This window comes from Sturnira hondurensis, unplaced genomic scaffold (assembly GCF_014824575.4).
Source record: "Sturnira hondurensis isolate 20B ecotype Veracruz unplaced genomic scaffold, ASM1482457v3 Scaffold0006437, whole genome shotgun sequence".
Lineage (NCBI taxonomy): Eukaryota > Metazoa > Chordata > Mammalia > Chiroptera > Phyllostomidae > Sturnira > Sturnira hondurensis.
In genome coordinates this window covers 4785181-4805773 of record NW_028079068.1, presented here as the reverse complement: position 1 = coordinate 4805773, position 20593 = coordinate 4785181, and the positions used below count along the sequence as shown (strand labels likewise).

The window sequence follows — 20593 nt, the reverse complement described above, 5'->3', positions numbered from 1 at the left end:
CAGACACACGACGAGCAATTTTTGGTCCCTCACATTGTCTCATTAACCCCTGCAACAAATCGGCAAGGTGTTAAGCCTCATGTACGGAGAAGGAAAGCAAACTTCAGTAACTTGTCCCCGGCTGCCAGGAAGTGCAAGGCCAAGGTGAAATGTGCGACTCCAAAGGTCTCCATCTTAATTTTTTAAGCACCGAACCTCTATCATAGGACCTCACGTCAGGTTACATGGCATACCGGTGGTACTTTTGTAAAAACAACCCTCCTCGCCTTCCGCATATTCCGTGTGTAGTCGGAGGAAGACTAGAATGTAAAGCTCCAATGGCGATTCTGCTCTGCACCCGGGGATGGGAATCTGTGTCCTGCAGTCCATGTAGGTCAGAAGGACCTACGCCTGGCTATGCAGCAGAATCGCTGGGATGCTGGTACTAATAATGCAGATTCTGGGACTGTGACCCAGCGTTACAGAAGCGGGATATTGGGACTGGAGCCTCGGATTCTGAATATTCAACACTGTTCCAGCCTGGCTTGGGACTTGGGACTGATTCCACCCTGGCTTTCTCACCAGTTGGTCCACTTAAGGGGTAATTTTGAGATGCTCCGCCAGGGGGAGCCAGGGTTCCTCTAGCAGCTTCCGGGTGAGTTGAGATTGGGGGGCGGGGCGGGGGGTGACCCGGAAGCTGACACGAGTCCCGCCCCTGGCACCAGGGGAGGCAGGATAGGAACAGCCCACCGAGTTGACACCTCCGTTCCTCGCCGTCTTCACTGACATCATGCTCCAATTCCTGGTGAGTGGAGCTGCCGAGGAGCCCGCCAGGGGCTCAGCTCAGGGCCCCCGGGGGCTCCGGACCCCACCGAGCCGGCCTGGGTGGGGGAGGGCATGGGCGTGGCCCCGCGGGTCCCCAGCCCCCAGGCCTGCTCGTTGCCTCTCGGGGTGCGCTGCGGGGGGGGGGGGGGGGGNGTGCGGGGGGGGGGGGGGGGGGGGGGGGGGGGGGGGGTTGTTTCTGCCTCCCGGGTATTTTTCTGCAGTCATTCAAGTCCCTAAAACTTTGGTGTGTCAGACCGTGCATTTTGAGAGCCATTGTACTTACCCTGGGTTCCTGTGTCATCCTCATGATAAAGTTTTTAGGTCCTTATGTCTTACCGTGACCATCTCCCATTCTGTCCTCCCGCCCGGACACGGACACAGGCTCCGTCCGGACTTGGGGCCCTGCTGGTTGGCGTTTCGGAGGACGCAGGAGGGCTGGGAATAAACTCCAAGTTACAACAGTAAGCCATCTCAGAGGCACGGAAACACTGAGTCAGAGCTGGAGGCTCGGGAGCCCTCCTCGGGTCTGTGGTCACAGCTTCCAGACTTTGAGGACAGCTGGCTGCTGGCATTAGTCAGACCCTGGTCCACAAGTGTTTTTTCCAAAGTTCTCATTTCCGGGGAAAGTGACTGTGTACCATGACTAAACAGATTATTTCTTGAGGCTCTTTATTTCAGTTAAAAACGGGTTTTCTGGCAAAGCTCCGTGTATTCCAGATTGCCAGGTGAAGGTTTCAGGCGGTCTTGCCAATCAGATTTCAAAGAGAGAGTCTTTCTTCCCAATTTTTGGGCCCTCAACACTTGATGCTTTCTACCTCTAATAAGAGGCAGGCATTGTAACGTAGTCCAGGTGACCAATGGGAATCTGGGGGTCTGGGGATGAGGTGCTTTCTCAAATGTTGCATTCTTTATCAAAGAGATTAGGGGAAATGCCCCTGCTCTGCTTTCTGAGATGGTAATTGATTTTGAATTCTCTAGGCCAAAAAGGGATATCCTAGACATAAATTGCCCAACTAAGGGCTGCTCCTCTGTCTCTGGAAGTTTCTCTAGTGTCCTAACTAGGAGTAACAAGTAATGACTGTTATTTAGTTGTAGGAAACAGTTTAAAAACAGTATCAGTTTGCCCCAAAGTGTATAATTGAGTGCCAGCCTCCAGCCTCCAGCTGCAGCTCCTTGATAAGATGGAAGGACATGGATTCAATGATCCTTAACATTCCAAGTGCTTTTGCAGAGTGAGTTTATTCCATTTTGGAATAAACCTGTGCTGTGTATAAATATGGATGTGACTGGTCTGAGAATTCGGAATTCTCAGCATGTAAGCGGAGAGGCTGAAGCCGTCGGTTAAATTCCCAGCCCCGAAATAAGGCTGGCCCTCTGTTCTCACTGCACCTGCTGAAAGAAGTGGCTAGAATTACTTTTCACCTGGATTCGACCTCTGTCCAGCACCTCGGTCGACTTGTGAAAGTCTTTCTGTTTGCTTTTAGCCGTTTCAGCTGTAAAACAGTGGGACTGAGGTGGAAGACCCCTCACGTCTCCTCCAGCTTTTACCCCCAGCTGTCATGTCCTAGTGGTTATGAGGTCGGACTCCTGGGTTTGGACCCCAGCTCCATCACGTTTAAGCTGTGGGAACTTCGGCAGTTTATTAAAATTCTCTGTGCGTTGGTTTCCACATTGGACAATGGAAACCTGTCTCATTGCTTTGTTGTGAGGATTAAAAATGAGTTAACACATTAAGGTAGTTAGAACAGGGTCACTTCCTAGGGACTCAGACATGTGTAGTCTCTCATCAACAAGGTATCAGTAATTCTGATTTCGTTCCTTCTCAGAAACGGGGTCACTGTGTATCCTCCAAAGTGTAGGGGAAGGGAAGTGTTTTGGCACGAGTTACACATGGGCATCACACACATGGGCATCACACACATGGGCACCCTGTGTGATCTTCCCTACCGTTGTCATTTTCTGGGGCACTATTTGAAATGCACTCCCCGTGGCTGTGCTGCTTATAAATTGTCCATTCCTCCTGGGATTAAAATACGTGCCTGGCGTCCCGGTCTCGAGAACTCGTTCCTGCCGTCCTGCTCCTGCTTTCCTCCCCTGTTGCTGCTGTGGCCCCTCCCTTAATCGCAGTGCACTGGCTTGGCTGAAAAGTCTGTGTAGTTTTTTCTATAAAATAAAAGACATTTTTCATTTTCACCAATAACTATTGATTTGGATATTTTGAGTATGTTGGCTCTCTCCCACTATTGGCTACTAGTGGGTGGAGGCCAGTGCAGCTGCTGAACATCTCCCAATGTGTACGACAGCCCCACAGCAAAGGATTATTGGGTAGGCCAAGAATTTCATTTAGTTTTTTCTGTAGGATGGCTCTGGTAGTGCTTAGATGCCTTTAACTTCGTTTGAAACAATTTTGTTAGATTGTGTTGTGACAGCTGTCATTTCAGTGTGCATTTAAAAAACCCTATCAAAATTGGTGAATTTTTGTGTAGCCATTTTAATATTGAAGATAGAAGAAGATATGCAACATTTTGGCATATAATGTTTTATTATTTCAGGGAAGGTAAACATGCAACTGAAATGCAAAAAAAAAAAAAGATTTCTGCAGTGTACGGAGAAGGTGCTGTGACTGATCGAACGTGTCAGAAGTGGTCTGCAAAGTTTCTTGGTACTGTTGACATTTTGGCCAAATATAACCCTTTGCTGTGGGGTGTCTTACACATTGGAAGGTGCTGAGCAGAACCCCTGGCCTCCACCCACTAGAAGCCAGTAGTGGGAGAGAGCCAAAGTACTCATATATCCCAGTCCATAAGTTATTGATGAAAATGAAAATTGCCCACTGAACATGTCTTGTCATATCTTCCATCTCAGACTCCACATCTTCCCCACTCTGCCAGCCACACCCAGCTTCTTTCTTAGTTCCCTGGTCCTGGCTTTCTAACATTTGAAATACTGATATAATCTTATTTTTTTCCCTTCTTCATTCTCCATGTCATCTAGCTGCTGAGCCTGGCACATATATTTACCTGCTATGTAATTTTGTGCAAGTTACTTAATTGATCTGTGGCTTCGTTTCCTCCATACAAACTGGGCAGGAACTGGACCTGCTCTGTAAGATTGTGAAGAGCTTGAATTAATTCATGAAAGAGAGCTGGAATGCACATAGTAGGCATTCAGTAAGTGTAGCTATTGTTTTAAGCCATCAAGTCTTCATTACTCAAATTATGGAAAGTTCTGTCTTTATGTTCCCACTGCCAAGTTCATAGAGCAGTTTTTTTTACCCCACCTTTGGACGAGCTCCGCTAGCCTACCTGGTGTAGAGATGTAGGTTTTGAGTTGGGACGTTGTTTTAGGTTCTCCAGTCCAGCTGACATGCTCACGCTTCTGTCTGCACTACTAGAAGGCATCCAGTTTGTGATTGGTCGCCTCCAGTGACGGCAGGTTCAGTACTCCCGTAGGTCATTGCGTTGGTTTTTCGGTCAGCATCGCCTTACCTACTTCTGCTCCTTCGTGATAAACAGCAACTCTGACCTGCAGAGTTGACAGACAACCTTTTACGTATGTAAAGAGCTTATCTTGGTGCCTCACCCACCCCATCAGTCTCCTCTTTAGGCTAGACATCTCTGTTTCTTTATGATTCAGGTTCAGGCTGGTCACTCTTCTCCGAATAGTCTAGTTGAGAATTCTTTTTGAAACGTGTCACTCCGGACGTGGTCTGAGCAGAGAAGAGAAGGCGGCCGCCTGCAGCTCTGTGCTTGCTTCCCTCCCTCGCTGCCCTGGGTTCCGTCCTCTTGCAGCTGCTGGAGCGTCATCCGGAGTCAGTGGCCTGTTCCCATGCTCAGAAGCTGCCAGTGACCTGTGTCCTTCCCATCGGATCGTAACCACCTGGCCCCCTGTTCTTTCCCACTGCCCGTCAGCATATGCCCTGTGTTTTGAATTGGCTAGGCCAAACTTGCCAGTCTGTGCCAGCCTGTGGACTGTCTTGTTTTCATGCCTTCCCACGGGTTTGTTTTTGGTTTTTTGTTTTTGCCTTCTCTAATACTCTTAATGGCCCAACTCCCATCTTTTTTTCACAAGCCTTCCGAGGACTTTAAGTTCCTGAAATCTTTGCACTGTTCTGATCCATCTGTCCATTTATTTAGGATGTACATGTCTTTCATCATTTTTTTTAATCTAAGTACTAGTCTTGCTCCTTAGATTTTTAAAATTTATGTCCAGGTACTCTTGAGTTCTGTTGTTGTGAGTGGCATCCTTTTTAAAATCACATCTTCAAGTTAGTTGTTGCTGACGGAGGGAAACGCTGGTGGTTTTGTTTCATTGATAGCGTTCTGGCGGTCTGCCTGTCTTCTGTCTGTAGGCCACTTGGAAGTGACTCGGGGAAGGCAGTCATATCCCCAGTGAAGGCAAAAGTGATAGTTTGTGTTCTTTCCCCATTGTTATCCCCTCTCCCTTTCCAAGCTCGGACTTGCAGTAGAAGTAATGAGAGTGTGCAGGGGTAGGGGGCGTGTAAGAGGGCTAAATCGTAGTGGAAAAAAAGCATAAAGATTATGTATTAAAAAAAAAGAAGTCCCAGCTGGTGTAGCTCAGTGGATTGAGCGCGGGCCTGCAAACCCCACGATCGCGGTTCGATTCCCAGTCAGGGCACATGCCTGGGTTGCAGGCCAGTTCCCAGCAGGGGACTCATGAGAGGCAACCATACATTGATATTTCTCCCCCTCTCTCCTTCCCTTTCTCTAAAGATAAATAAATAAAATCTTTTAAAAAAATTTAAAAAGAAGTAACAAGAGTGGATATCCTACTTTTGTTTCTCCCAGTAGCGGAAATGTTCCCCAGCTTCAGTGAGGTTTGTGTTTCTGGTATTTTCTAACAGACTAAGGGGGTTCTCCTCTGTTTCTGATAGGTCCAGGGTTTTTGGCTGCTGACTTTACCTAAGTGCTCTTTCCCCACCTGTCGACCATCTGACTTTTCTCATGTAGTGGGTTAGTGTGAGTTACGTTGGATCTTGAACACAAAGCACTTACACTTTGTGGCCGTTCAGGCTGTGCGTTGGCGACCTGCCGTGTGTCGCTCACCGCACCTTTGTGGATTTCAGTCTTGTCTTCCTAGCGTAGGTCGCAAGTTTGTGGGAAGACGCCACGTACCTTGTGATTTCATTTATTTAATTAGGTATTCCTTTTTTGCCTGACGACTACTCTCAGATATTCATTAGATGTTTGAATATTCAAATTGGCGTCTTTGAGGATAAGCAAACCAGTTCTACCTGATGCGCCTCTTCCTGGAGTCCCACCTGCTAACTCTTTTCCTGATTGTCCCCATGTAGTTCACTGGCTCAGTAGAGAATTAACAGCTTTTTTTCTTTCTTCATTCTATAAGGAAAATTATTGAATATCAAACCTAGCTTACATCTGCCCCCTCCCCCCCACTAGTTTATACCTTAAAAATGTGCTTCTCTGTGATGGTAGTAGAAAGGCTATGTATGGGCTCTGTCCTCAGCAGCCTTTTGTTGACTTGGTGGCACGTGGGTTTTTTTGTTACCTGAAGCTGTTGTTAAACACGTCTGATGGTGTTCCCCCACTAAATCTTAGTGGTTAAAGATGCAGACACAAAAACGGGTGCAATTTTCCTGCCACCCTGGAGTGGACGGGTCTTCTGACAGCTATGGCTGAGCCTAAAATGGAGAGATAAAATGGCCAATTTGTCTTCGTTGTTCGATGATGTGTACTTCTGGCTTTCTTGTCAGTGTGCAGCTTTTCTCCCCTGAGACCAAAACTCATTTTTAGGTATTTTCTTAGGTGCTAGTTGTCGTTACATTGGCTAAATAAAAGGTGCGAGTTTTAGACTTCCTAAGCTGTTGTCAGTAAGTGTAAGATGGTTCAGATTCTGCCCTGGCTTGGTCTGGGCACGCGCTTTTTGAAAGTGCAACCTGATGAGTCACGTTCAGATCCCTCGGGTAGCGTTCACTCTAGGTTACTGCCAGGAGCCATCCCAGGCCAACAGCCGTAGCTTTGTTGGGTGATTTATACATGTAATAACTTTCTGATGGGGGCTGGGACTGAGCAGCAAATGGTGGAAGGCAGACAGCTTTGGAGTTGCTCCTCCTCTCCGACGACGTGTCTGCTTTGTTAGTAGACGGTGTGGGGACCGACCTGCCACCGCTGCTGTGCGAGAGGCCTGGCAGTGTTTCCCAGGAGCTCTTGCGCACACAGCCGCACACAGCCGCACACAGCCGGCCTTGTCTGGGAGGTCCTCGCCTTCACCCTGACGTTTCCTGCTTTTAAAACATTTATTCCACCTGGAAACCTTGAAGTTGTCCTCGAGTTCCTCAGTGTTATCCCGTGTAGCTGATATTTTATCAAATCTTACTGATTTTCTTACAGTTTTGAAATGTAATGTACATCTTATAATCCACCCATTTAAAGTGCAGGATCGGTGGTTTCTAATATGTCCATCGAGTTGTACAGCCATCATCACGATCCAGTTTCATACCCAGCATTTCATCACCTCCGAGAGAAACCGCGTGCCCACCAGTGTTCGCTTCTCCTTCCTCTCTTCGCCCCCAGCCCAGGACAGTCGCTCATTGATTTCGTGTGTCTGCGGGTTTGACTCTTCTGGACACTTCCTTCAAATGCAGTCATGTGATACGGGGTCTTTTCTGACTGTCTTTCATCTAGTGTAATGTTTTCAAGGTTCATACGTGTTGTCGTGTGAATCAGCACTTCATTCTCTTGTGGCTGATTGTGATTGATTATACCCCACCTTGTTAATCCATTCACCGTGGATGGACATTTGAGTTGTTTCCTCCTGTGGCCGTTGTGAAGAGTCTTCCTGTGAACATGCGTGTACAAGTTTGCGTGCACAAGGTCGCGTGCGCATGTACGCTTCAGTTCTCTCGGGCATGTGCCCCGGAGTGGAATTGCAACATCGGGTGGCAGCCGCGAACTGCCAGGCTGCTTTCCACAGTGGCTGCTCCAGTTTACGTTCCCACCAGCAGCGAGGGAAGCTTCCCGTTTCTCCACATCCTGCCCACGCTTGTTCATCTTTTCTCTTAAAGTCACCCTCCTGGGCGTCTTGGGGCACCTCATTGCGGTTTGACTTGCATTTTCTTTTTTTTTTTAAATTTAATTTAATTTTATTTTTAAAAGATTTTATTTATTTATTTATTTGTCTTTAAAGGGGAAGGAGAGAGGGAGAGAAACATCGATGTATGGTTGCCTTTTGTGCGTCCCCTGCTGGGAGTTGGCCTGCAGGGAACTGGCCTGCAACCCAGGCATGTGCCCTGACTGGGAATCAAACCGTGATCCTCTGGTTCGCAGGCCCGTGCTCAATCCACTGAGCTACACCAGCCAGGGCTGCATTTTCTTACTAACAGTGGTGAGCATCTTTTCATTTGCTGGTTGGCCATTTATTTGTGTATCTTCTTTGGAAAAGTGTCTATTAAAATCCTTTGTCCATTTTTAAATTGGGTAATTATTCTTTTTATCACTCAGTTGTAAGAATTCCTTTTATATTCTGTATAAAAGTCTATTATTAGATATGTGATTTACAAATATTTTATTCCATTTTGTGGGTTGTCTTTTCACTTTCTTGGTGCTATTCTTTGAACTCAAACTTATTTGCTTTTGATGAAGCTCAATTTATCCTTTTTTTTTGGTCCCTTGTGTCTTTGGTGGCATATGGAAGAAACCATTGCCTACCCCAAGGTCATGAGGATTGACTGCTATGTTTTATCCTAAGGGACTGATCATTTTAGCTCTTGGATTTAGGTCTTTTTAGTTCAGTGTTGTCTATGATGTGAAGTAGGTTCCAGCTGCATGGTTTTGCGTGTGGACACCCTGTTGTCTCAGCATCACTTTTGGAGCCATGGAATGTCCTGCCCTGGCTGGCGTGGCTGGCGTGGCTGGCGTGGCGCCGTCGGTTGGGCGTTGTCTTGCATTCCTAGTCAGGGCACATGCCTGGGTTGGGACGTGTGTGGAAGGCAACTAATTGATATCTCTCTCTCACATCGGTGTTTCTCTCCCTTTCTTTCTCCCTCCCTTTTCCTCACTCTAAAAAAGAAAAAAGAAAGAAAAGAAACCATTGAATGACTTAACACCCTTGTGGAAAATTGCTTGACCATAAATGTGAAGGTTTATTCCTGGACCCTCTATTCTGTTTCATTGATCTTCATTGATTTTGGGGTGGCAGGGGGGACCATGCATTCATGTTTGCTTGCTGTTTTCTCTGAAGGGAAAACTGGGGGAGGGGGGCTGATGTGATGTGGAGGGGACCGTGGGGATAGCTTCCAGCCACTGGGATGGACTGCCGATTAGGCTTCCCGGTCTTGGCCTGGAAGATACTAAGTGTTCCTGGCCTGCGGAGAAGTTTCAGACTCATTCAAGACCTCTCATCTGGCTCCGGGCTAACTTCTCAGACTAATGAGTTCTTATTTGTCAAACTTAGATTTTCCTTTTTTAGATTTTTCTTTATTTAGAGTTTTTTTTTTCTGTTTAAACTTGCCTATGAAACATTCCATGAACATGTGAATGCTTTTTGGACTTTACACATTTTTTCCCAACATTTCTCTTAATGTGCAACATTTCTCTTCTTTTGTTGTGTATTTAATTTTCCAGAGTCCCGCTGGGAGACCTGGCAGTATTCTGAAAGTGGAGTTGGGTAGGACTTGTCCAGAGGCCGGTTGTTTTTGTTTTATTTTCTGTTTTTAGGTCACTGCTCTATTTTTATGCCCTCTGATGTCTGATGAAGTTGCCAAAGTGAAGCCACATTAGATATACCATATTTATTTTGAGATATCATGGTAATAAGCAGGAATCCTATAATGTTGGAACTGGAAGGAATATGGTTAGTTTAATGTTTTTATAAATCAGGAAGTTTAAATCAGCAAAGCTCCAAAGAGATTAGGTTTCTTGTCTACAGGTACAGTTAGATAATGGCAGAACCAAAACTCTAGTTTATTTTTTATTTTTTGAAAACTTTTCAACCCCATATTCTTTTTGTTTGGTGTGGAGCTAATATTCCCAGTTGGTTTTCTTCCTCCCTCTCTTCTTTTAAGCAAATTTAATACTCTTTCTGGTTTGGAAAACATCTGTCTACCTAATTTCAACTCATAGGAATGAAAAATATCTTTTTAAAAAAAATTTGATTTTAGAGAGAAAGTAAGTGGCTGGAGAGGGAAAGAGAAACATCGCTTTGTTGTTCCACTTACTTATGCATTCACTGATTGATTCTAGTATGTGCCCTGACCAGGGATCGAAGCCACAACTTTGGCGTATCAGGACACGCTCAAATCAACGTAGCTATCTGACCAGGGCCAATCTTTTTGCTTCTTAGTGCCCCCGGTCCCACCTTGAAAAAATACTATTTTGTAAGATGTGTCTGATTAATCAAATGATCAGAAATTTTCTATGATTAGAGACCATAGCCTCTTTTATGCTTCTTAATTTACTAACCAACCAATTTAAATTATGCTTCGGTGTTTAAAGCTTAGTAAGCTTAAAGTTTATTTCGTAGAAGCAAGATGTGAATTTCACACTGTGCACTGTTCATCCCTAGACTGGACCCTGGGGTCTTCTAACTGTGCTTAGCTCCTTAGGGGAGTATTGTTTATATAGTCTGATTTGGCATCTGCTGGCACCGAGCTCAGTATCCAGTGTAACTCTTCCCATTCTCTTCTTTCAGCTTGGATTTACTTTCGGCAACCTGGTTGGAATGTATCTGGCCCAGAATTATGATGTAAGTGACCAATTTACTTTCTCCATGATCCCATGTAATTGATTTGTAGGGACTTGTCTTTGTTGAAGTAAGGCGTGCCCTGCAGCATAGATGGTCGGGGGTGGGGGGAGCCCTGATTTTTCTTTTGTAGAAAGATTTCTCGAAGTCACAGAAGCATCTGTCCTTCATTTTGCACACGAGGGCAAAATCCCATCACTGTAGATGGTCTCATGGTGATGCTGAGCCATGTTCGTTAGCCCAGAGTACTGCTGAGTTAGAGTCTCACAGTTCTGTGTCGTGTTATGTGATAAGCGAGAATTTAATCCTATGATTTTTCCCGGCCCCATGCCCAGGAGTAGAGAGGACTGGGGATTTTGGAGGCGGGTCTGTATAACGCAGCGTATTCAAGGGGGCAGAGTGTTGTGACATGGGCATTGTCTTTGCCTCACTTTAGAGATGGGGAAGTTGAAAACCAGGTGGCAAACTGCCCGTGAATGGTGATTCTGGAAAGGTAGAGCTCGTTATAAAGACACAAGGAAGGGAAACGTGATACTAGCTTTTGTTTTGTAGTGAAGCTTTTGGTGTGACTAAGGGAATTCCCTCTGTCAACCTTCACTTGAGTCATATAATTGTCATCTAGGCAAGGGCTTTATCAGTTTGTACCTCGCTTATTGCTTCTGTGTGCGACTCCCGCCCCTGCGCGGATTGAGGGGCTGAGTGGGTGCAGCAAAGTCAAGGCGGGCCTGGCGGTCAGGCGGGGAGCGCCCTCTAGCGCCCAGCGTCTGAGCTCCTCCTTCTGCAGTTGGGAGGCTAAAACCACCACTGTGTGGCCCGTCTCTTTCAGAGGACAATAAACACTTGTACAATAGCCCTTTCTCTTTGGAGGAAGAGAAGTGAAAGAATAGTGATTAGATAGATGCAAAATTGTAATAATCTCTTTTCTCTTCAAAGATACCAAACCTGGCCAAAAAACTTGAAGAAATTAAAAAGGACTTGGATGCCAAGAAGAAGCCCCCTAGTTCGTGAGGCCGGCTCCAGCACTGCCCCCGGAAGTCTCTCCCGCCGGCCTCCTCCACCCCGGGAACCAAAGCCTGTGTCTTACTCTCCAGTCTCCGCCTCCGCTCCACCGCCCTCCGCTCCACCGTGCTCGGCCTTCGAGCACACACAGGGGCCGCCAGTTAAGAACTGCCCTCCCGGTTCCAACGCCCTCACCTCGTCCCTTCCTCCTGCCGGTCGCCTGGGGGGTCCCGAGGCTGGAGTTGCGGTGCTAGATCAGTAAACGTGGCCTGTAATTAGTGGTCTCTCCCTTATTCTTTGGGACTTCTACTGCCTTCTTCACAAGAAAACTCGCTGGGTTTTGTATCGCTGATCAGATATAAATAATGCTGATTTCAGTTTAGCGATTATAATAGGTGTTGAAACATTTGGTACTAAATTATGTTGATTCAAGATCATTAAAATCTAGAAGCCAGTTTTTGGTGAATTACCCATTTACTTTATACTGCTCTCAGTATAACTGACCTATATAACTCCAGGGTTGCTAACTTAACCAATAAATCAGTTTCCTACTCCAACCAAGAAACTGTGTTCTGAGAACCCCATCAGGAGCTGGGGAGTCAAAAAAATATGTAAAATAATGGCTTTTGTCCTCAGTAGACTTCATAGTCTGCTATGCGTGTTTCTCCTTAATGATGTATTAGGTCTGGCTCTTTTCCCTCAAAAGAATCATACTTATTTTAAGGGATTATAGGTACATTTGACATTACATGAGGAAAAAATGATGCCTTTTCACATTACAAAAAGATATTTACATTACAACTATAGTGATTCTGACAAGATAACTTTGTTTTTTTTCTGCAATCAGAAATTACCACTATAATTTGTTAAATGTATATTCAGTCCATTTTTAAAAATTAAAAATGTTTGTATCACTTTTCTGCAATTGATTGAGAATAAAGGGCCTCTCCCACCCCTAGCTCCTAGTTCCTCTTCCAGGGGCAAGCACTGTCCTCTGTTTACTGTGCACCTTTGGGAAAGACTCTGTGCCTATAAACGTGTGTGCCTGGGGCTTGTTACCCAGACGATAACAACTACACACAGGCTTTGCCCCGACCTTTTTCCCCCATTCCATGTCAGGATGTAAGGAATAAGGAGTCTCTTTCCTTCTCTGGCTATGTAAGAGTCAATTGAATGGATATGCCATAATTTATTTAATCTATTACTGATGAATAGTTACGTTGTTTCCTGTCTTCTGCTGTTACAGTGATAACCCTGAACCTAGTATACCCATCTAGGCAGGGTATAGCCATAAGTGAATGCTCTAAAACTGTCATTTGCACTAAATATAAGTAAAGTCCCATTTCGTTGTGTGTGTTCGTTTTGGAGGGCTTGTTGGGCAGCTTCACTGATAATGCCTCTTCGGAGGACGTTCTAGCAGAAGCAGTAAACGGGAAGATTGTTTAGAGACACCTTTTTCCAGATGGGGGCGATGGTGAGACTACATGCAAGTAGAAAATGCAGTAATTCGGCTCCTCTGAAAATGCGCAGTGCTGATGCGCGGAGATGCGCTTTACCCGTCAGCGCATCCTGCGGCGTGAGGCAGATGAGGAGCATATCGTGGTCGGGCTTCTCCCTAGCAGTGTGACCGCGGGCAGACAGCTTATTTTTCTGGAACTGCTGTGTTCTCTGTAAGATCTGGACGCAATACCTACCTCATAGGCTTCCATGAGCAACAGTGGAGATAATGTCTGTGATGGGCAGTGCTTTGCAGATTTACCCAATAAACAGTAGCTCTTGGTCCAGACATGCTGCTTTCGTTTCTCTGCGCTCACTTTTGGGACCAGTTTATGAACCATGCAGAACTTGTCATTATTCTATGGTCACCGTCCTAGTTGTTGATGAAAATCTGCAATACCCACCTTGATCATACCACCAGGCTCACAAGATTTGACCCGAAATGGCTGAGTCATTAACGGAATGAATTGTAGCCTCGAAGAATAAAGGTTTACCGCCCTGAGCCGCCACAAGCTTGGGTGTTCCTTGTCGACAGTCACCGTAGCCTTGTTTTCTGTGTGTTGGTTCCCACAGTGGCTTCTGTGGGGGGGAAGTTCTCTAGCACACCTGTGAACACAGCTCATTTGGAAGTCAGGGCTTCCCTCAGAAGCGACGCTTTGCGTCACTGACAGGACATTTCCACCGGTGGGAGCCACCCAGCTGTTCCCCAGTGAACACAGCCTGATGCAGGGGCTCCGGCCACGCGGCCTCTCCTCGCTGTAGGTTCTGCAGCAGTGGACAGGCGAGTGGACTTCCCAGGCGAGGCCGCCTTCCCGAGATGCAGAGGGAGCTCAGAACCAGCGGATTTCAGGGTGCGGTTATGGGTGGGGTGGCAGCGACTGTGATCACGGAGGTCACGTTTCCCCTGGGTGTTTTGTGGGGACCCCGGCCTCACAAACCAACAGGATGATGGGAAGAACCACTGCAAGACGGGCCTTTTTTCCCCTTTAAAAATGTTTGAAAACTTCTGTTGATGTGATTTAAGAAAACTTACTGCCACACCAGACCATAAAAGGAAGGTCACTCACGTGTGAAAAATAAGACTTTGGGATTGCTGGTGGAAACTAAGAAGGACATTGACCTTGAAAAGCTTATCATTAAACTATAACCCTCCCAAACAAACAAAAGGAGAGAAAACCTCAAACCACCTTATTTAAAATCACCGGGAGGGGCTAGAGTTTATGATTGTATGCACTTTAGTTACTTGATGTCTTAATAGAGGCTTCTTCAGATTTGGTATTTTGTGCAAGCAGCAGTTACCTGCTTCTGAGTTAAAGGCAGACTTTTGCTGGGTTTTGTTCCTCCTTCAGTTGGGCTTTCATTGGTGCGACTGTGAAGTTGTGCGTTTTCCTAGTTGCCTGCGTGTAGGGGTTCCTGCCTGGACACGTGGCTGGCGTTTGTCTTCCCTGCCAAGGCCTCCGCGTGTGACTGCCCCTTCTGTCACTCCCCCACAGGGACACTGCACACCGAACCGGAGCGAAGGAGGCTTTGCACATAGCATTTCCGTTCCTCACACAGATGAATGAGTTCTTTTTTCCTCTACTATTAAGGCCTTGTGGAAAGGCACAGGGCAGTGAAGGGAAAGTATTTTGAGACATTGCCTGGTCTTACTAGGGGAGTTAGTGACATTTGGACGTTGACACGGTTAGTTTATACCATTCCTGCATCTGGGTGCAACGTAGTCCCAGACTGAGGACCTCATGGGTGGCATGTTTTGCAAGGACGGGAGACAAGAACACGCTGGGGTTTTGTGGGGAGGGGCACCGCCAGCCCCAAGTCCTGGGCTTGCCTGTACCATTGCCTCCGAGGTGAGGCCTGAGGAAGGGTGCAGTTCCAGGGCCCCATTCTGACACGGGCAGTCGCCCGGGACTGGGACTCAGGCAAGGTGCCACGCACTTGTGTGGGCAGCTTTGGTCAGCTCGCATTCGGTGAGAGCAGCTGCAGAATGAGCTGCCTGTGAGCTGGGGCGGTCTCCACTCCTTCTGTGTATTAATGGTTTCAGCATCTTGCCATACTGGGACTCGAGTGTTTGGTAAAGACACTTTTCAAACATGGGCCCCGAGTGTGAAGCCAGCTACTTTATTTGGTATCCAGCTGGAGAAACAGATCTAGTCTGACACTGGAGGGAAAACTAGCAATTTTTTTTTATTTATTAAAAGCTGGGGCCCTGGCTGGTGTAGCTCAGTGGATTGAGCGCGGACCTGCGAACCAGATGATTGCGGTTCGATTCCCAGTCAGGGCACATGCCTGGGTTGCAGGCCAGTTTCCCGCAGGGGCCAGTTCCCTACAGGGGATGCACGAGAAGCAACCATACATTGATGTTTCTTTCCTCTCTCCTTCCCTTCCCCTCTAAAAAGATAAATAAATAAAGTATAAAAAAAAAAAAAAAAGCTGGGACCCTGGCTGGTTTAGCTCAGTGGATTGAGCTTGAGCCTGCGAACCACACGATCGCGGTTCGATTCCCAGTCAGGGCACATGCCTGGGTTGCAGGCCAGTTCCCAAGAGGGGACTCATGAAAGGCAACCATGCATTGATATTTCTCTCCTTCTCTCCTTCCCTTCCTCTCTAAAGATAAATACATAAAAAATTCTTAAAAGAAAAAAAAAAAGCTGGCACATGAGCTTTGTGCCATGTAAATGCAACGGAAAAGATTGTATACCATGTACTTCCTGGGCGACTTAAAGGTGGTTTAAAGGCAACTTTGACTAAACAAATTGGATGTATAACTGAGTGGAGAATAAGATGCTGTGATACTTAGGGTCATTGTTTCTCATCTTTGCCATCGGTCAAGTGAGCTGGTATAAGGTGATCATTTACAGCTCCTCCATCCATATATTGTTGTGACAGAAGATAAAAATCAAATTATCATACACTTGCAAGAGACACAGGACTGCTAGGGAGAGCTGTTAACACCCAGCGTGCCGTGGTGGGAGCTGACCAGGGACTGTCAGCCCTGTGGGGGGCGGTCTGGTCGGGCCTGACTCTGGCTGGGGCGGAGGACAGGGCTGTCTTGTAGAGCGGGCTCTGCCTCAGCGGCGGGCCTGGTGCCTCAGCTCCTCCGAGTGCCCCGAGCAGCTGCCCAGGGGAGCCTCGCTGCTCTCCCTGTGGGACGAGTCGGGTTCTCGGAGGGCCAGGCAGCAGCCGCTAATTCCAAGTCAGCCTTTCTCTGTAGTTCTTTATACTCCTCGAATCTTACCAACTATCTAGGCCTTTGTCTTACTGTCTGACTGAGGGGCTTACCGTCTCGGTTCTCTAACGGGTCAGCCATTGACGACACCCCTGACAGCAGGGGTGTCCCCCCGACTCCTACAGCAGGGGTGTCCAACTCATTTTCACCGGGGGCCACATCAGCCTCGCGGTTGCCTTCACAGGGCGGGATGTCATTTGAGGACTGTATAAATGTCACTACTTAACAGTTAAACGAGAGCTCAGTGCTGCCGCCTGGTGGAAACAAGGTGCCAGGCCGGATGAAACACGGTGGAGGGCCGGATTCTGCCTGCGGGCCCTGTGTTCAGCACCCGTGCTCTGAAGCCAAATAACCATAGAGACGCTGGCTCCATCTGACCAGCCGTAGTGACCCAACACTCGTATGTTATTTGGGCCCATGAGGGCATCCGTGTTGTACGTGGCCAAATAACGCGGCCCAAGCTCATTGACGGGGCAGGCACAGAGACATTCCTGGTTAAACCCGGTCTGTCACGTGCTGGGGTCAGAGCACGGAAGTGTTGACCAGCATGCAAGAAATTTGACAGTTCACAGTTTCTAGATGAACCAGCGAAGTGACTTCATTGATCAATTATCATGGAACAACGGCACGTGCTAAGACAGCACATGTTTCAGAATCACTAAAACAATGCAAGAGTTATGGGGCACTCCTTGTCCCATAAGATGTGTTTAGCAAGTCACCGGTGGTAGAAATCCGAAATACACAATGCCAGGAAACCGAAGGGTTAGGGTACTACGAGGGAGGACCTAAACCCCCCCCCGAAATTATCTTCTGGAGGGTGGGCCCCCTGTAGGACAGGCTTCCCCTGCTAGGTGAGTGTTCTAGGGACCCATTTGTATCAGTGGACCAGATGGTGTTGTTGTGAGAGGCTGCGTTTGGCTTCAGTGAATTTTTCTTTTGAAGACCCTTTCAATGTGGAAAAGGTGAAAAAAAATGGCAGAAGCACGAAAAGGCATCAAAATTGATGAGTTCAAACACTGTTTTGAGCAGTGGGAAAAACATCTCAATAGGTGTATTGCATCAAATGGAGAGGACTTTGAAGGTGACTAGAGTTTAAACATGTAAGTATACAATTTCTTAGAAATAAATATAAATTCCATTTTTGCGGGGGAGTTCCCCCCCCGTATATCCAGTCATACAGCAAGGACATCCGTCCTGGAGAAAATGGTAAGGTTTTCAGGAGGAAGAAGGAGGCTTTGATTTTTAAGTGGTTTTTCTCGAGGAAACATTTATTGAGCAGTTACAGTTTACTATATTGCGTATGTCGCTGGGGACTCGCAGAGACATGAGACATCTCCTCTGCCCTCCAAGGGCTCATCAACTTGGAGAAAGTGACGGCTGGGTTTTGCCCTTTCAGTCCCTCCCTTCTCAGGAGCGAACTCCTCGTTCCACCCCGAAGAAAGCCAGTCACATATCATCACAGGGCCGTGGTCTTGCTTATAGTGTTGGCCTCCTTAAATAAGATAGGTATGAAAATTTGCCGCCGTCCCAACACGTAACCAGCACAGTGGTTTCAATGGTTGGTGATGTGTGAAGAGAGAGATGCGAATCACAATGTGTCTTGTTTCTCTGCTTCCTTGTCCTTTGACAGAGGACAGCAGCCTGTTTCAAAAGGGGAACAGTATTTCTTTATAGGGATTTGGGGCCAAGGTAAAGAGAAGCCACGGAAGAGAGATGCTTAAAAGGGAATCAGGGTGGTGAATAAATGGGTTCTGACCGCCACAAAGAGGATTTACTAAGAATCACTTTTCTGTGGCGAGAACTTAGGACAGAAACGCTTAAGGGAACGGAGCTGACAAAAGGTCTCACGTTCTCGGTGAGATTTTCCTACAAAGGAGAGGTCACTGGTTTCACTACCGGGTGCCTGGGCAGGATGATTTGGTTTCCTTCTTCAACTCCTGCAAAGGGACTAAGAAATGAATAACATCAAACCCAGTGAAGGAGGCTGAGCCCCTAAGGGGCGGTCAGGGCGGGCATTCTGCTCCCCACGTCGTCTGAAAGGATGGAAAAGATGCACAGCAGAGACAAGGTGCAAAGAAGTGAGGAAGTGGTTGGTTTTCTTGAGCTCTGGCTGTGTGGGGGAAGCGTCCTGTCCCGCACTTGAGGTGGTAGGTGGCGGAATCTTCTGGTCGGGGTTGTCTGCTCCTGGCGTTTTCTTGGCCTGTTCATGGGTCAGATCCTGCTGGGGTCGGCCGCTCCCTTGGTGGGCTGGCTGCCCGCGTGTGTTAGGCCTGATGAGTGACATTATTGGCCCAGGCTGGAAAAGTGTCCAGGTCGAAGAGGGTAATTCCCCATGTATTGATAGCCACCGTCACTATCACCAGGCCAATGACATTGACCCCCAGGCCAGCTTTCACCTGCAGGACACAAAGCAGCACACCCTGGTCACTCTGAGCAGGCACCCTGAGTGCGCCCCATCTGTGCCCTGCCCCCCATCGCAGCCCACGAGCTGGACCCTGCTTTGTCCCCAGCACCACCCTTGGTGCTCCAGGGTTTCAGTGCAGGGTGGCGAAGGACTGGAAGGGTGGGGGAGGGGGAGGCTCGGGCTGGGAGAGGCTGTTCGAATCCTCTCCACTTGGAGCCCCCTCACCATCGAGAGGAGGCCCGGAAGGGAAATGCTCAGAAATGCCCAGAGATGTGAACTTTAAGGGTTACCCCCAAAAAGGGTCCTGCAGCTACGCGATAGGGAAATGTGTTAAAATCACCCAGGTCTCTTTAGGACAGGAACTGGCCAGAGCTTCTCTTGTGCTGACAGGTATGGAGACTTGTAGGAGGGACTGTGTTCCATGGAGCCTTCGCCACTGTCACCTTTTCCTTTTCTTCCTCAAGGAACAGCTCATGGAAGTTGTATGTCGTGGGTTCCCCTGGGGGAACGGGTCAGCTGCGTCTGCTCAGCCCTTCCACGGGAAGGGGGCACAGGCTTGGCTTTCTTCTGAGGGAATGTCTCCTGAGTGACAGGCCCCTTCCCTTTCGGCCACGGCGTTGGGACTCCCAGGTGAGGGGCTGTGAGGCATGACAGATGGCACAGCCAGGGCCAGATGGGCAAATGCCCCGGCCAAGGTGTGGCCAGGCCCAGCGTGCAGCCTCAGCAAGCCCGCCGGCCGGCGTTAACTTGGGGAGGGCCAGGAAGTTGTTCCGAGCGAGTGGATGTGGCCCCTCTCTGCTTTCTGGCACGAGCCCTGGACATATTCATCATTCTTGCCCCCTGGGCCTTTTGGGGTGGAGAACTGCCCATGTTTCCTAGCAGTTGTGAGGGCGCAGGTTGTAAAGGAACCAAGCCGAGCTCCTTTAGAGCTGAAGGGGACCATGTAGAACATTCTACCGTGTGGGTAAGGAAACCGAAGTCTCAAGTCAGTGCCCCCGCTGGAAACAGAACCGAGGACTGGCTCACTTCTTGTCGTCAGGTGTTTTTGAAAGTTACTGCCTCTGATTGTCTGATTCTGGGGTAGAAGGCTGTGGTGAGCGGTGGGGGCACACAGCAGTGGCGCAGGGGACATTTGGGGCAGAGGTGAGACTGAGGGTTGTGCAGCAAGGCAGGGAAAGGGGTGGCCATGACCTTGCCGAAGTATTGCAGGTGAGCTGAGCAAGCAGTTTGGACGGTAGAAGGACCTGACTATCTGCTACCAGCTTGAAGCTCACTCTTTCTTTCCTCCGTGTGACACTCCGGGCTGCTGAGAATGAGTCTGGACGCTAGTGAAAACAACGTTTGAGACCCTCAGCAAGGGTGAGTGGACCCTGTTTCAGACTGGCGGGCCCCAGGCCTCTGTACTAGCTTTTTGCACCCTTCCCCCAGCCCTGGGCGTGAAGCCGCGTAGCAGTGAGCAGTGAGTATAGGCAGAGGCGTGGGAGGTCCTCCCAGCCATCTTTTGTGAGCCCAGCTGAAACCTGAGAGATGAGCTGAGAAACTTGCTTCATTTTGCCATGTTGCGTCAGGGGTTTCTTGCCTGGGGAGAGCTCAACGAAAGGATGCTCTTCTCACAAAAGACCTTTCCCTTAGGTTCATACAGTTTCTCAAACTTCGCCTTCTGGCAGTGGGCCAGCTTTTTGAATGGCTACCCCACCAGTCCCCTGAAGAAACTGAAGCAAAGACTGTACAAACTCGCGCCTTCGGGACCTGGGCCACAGCCTGTGTCTGCTCCAGCTCTCTCCCTCCATGGCCTCCTCGCTCCCAGAGAAGGGCTGGTGGGAGCCCTTTATCGCCCTTCTTGGTGCTTACGGACCCCCCCCCGCCCCCGCCCCGAACCCATTCTTTCTGCCACGCTAGACTGAGTGCGGAGAGTCCGAAGACAGCCGTTGCCAAAGACTAAA

General features: G+C 48.2%; 2 protein-coding genes across 2 annotated transcripts in view; one reads left to right on the top strand and one right to left on the bottom strand.

Moving 5' to 3' along the window:
* Window positions 1–667: 667 nt before the first annotated feature.
* Window positions 668–13307, top strand: STMP1 (short transmembrane mitochondrial protein 1). Its single transcript, XM_037049135.1, has 3 exons — window positions 668–784; window positions 10474–10527; window positions 11458–13307. The coding sequence occupies exons 1-3, from the start codon at window positions 770–772 to the stop codon at window positions 11530–11532; spliced, it is 144 nt and encodes a 47-aa protein (XP_036905030.1). The 5' UTR covers window positions 668–769; the 3' UTR covers window positions 11533–13307.
* A 4200-nt stretch (window positions 13308–17507) lies between these two features.
* The window catches only part of SLC13A4 (solute carrier family 13 member 4), a 39445-nt gene continuing 36359 nt past the window's right edge, over window positions 17508–20593 (bottom strand). Inside the window, exon 16 of the mRNA XM_037049134.1 lies at window positions 17508–18642. Within this exon, the coding sequence (XP_036905029.1) occupies window positions 18511–18642 (132 nt within the window). The 3' untranslated portion in view covers window positions 17508–18510. The remainder of the gene's footprint in view (window positions 18643–20593) is intronic.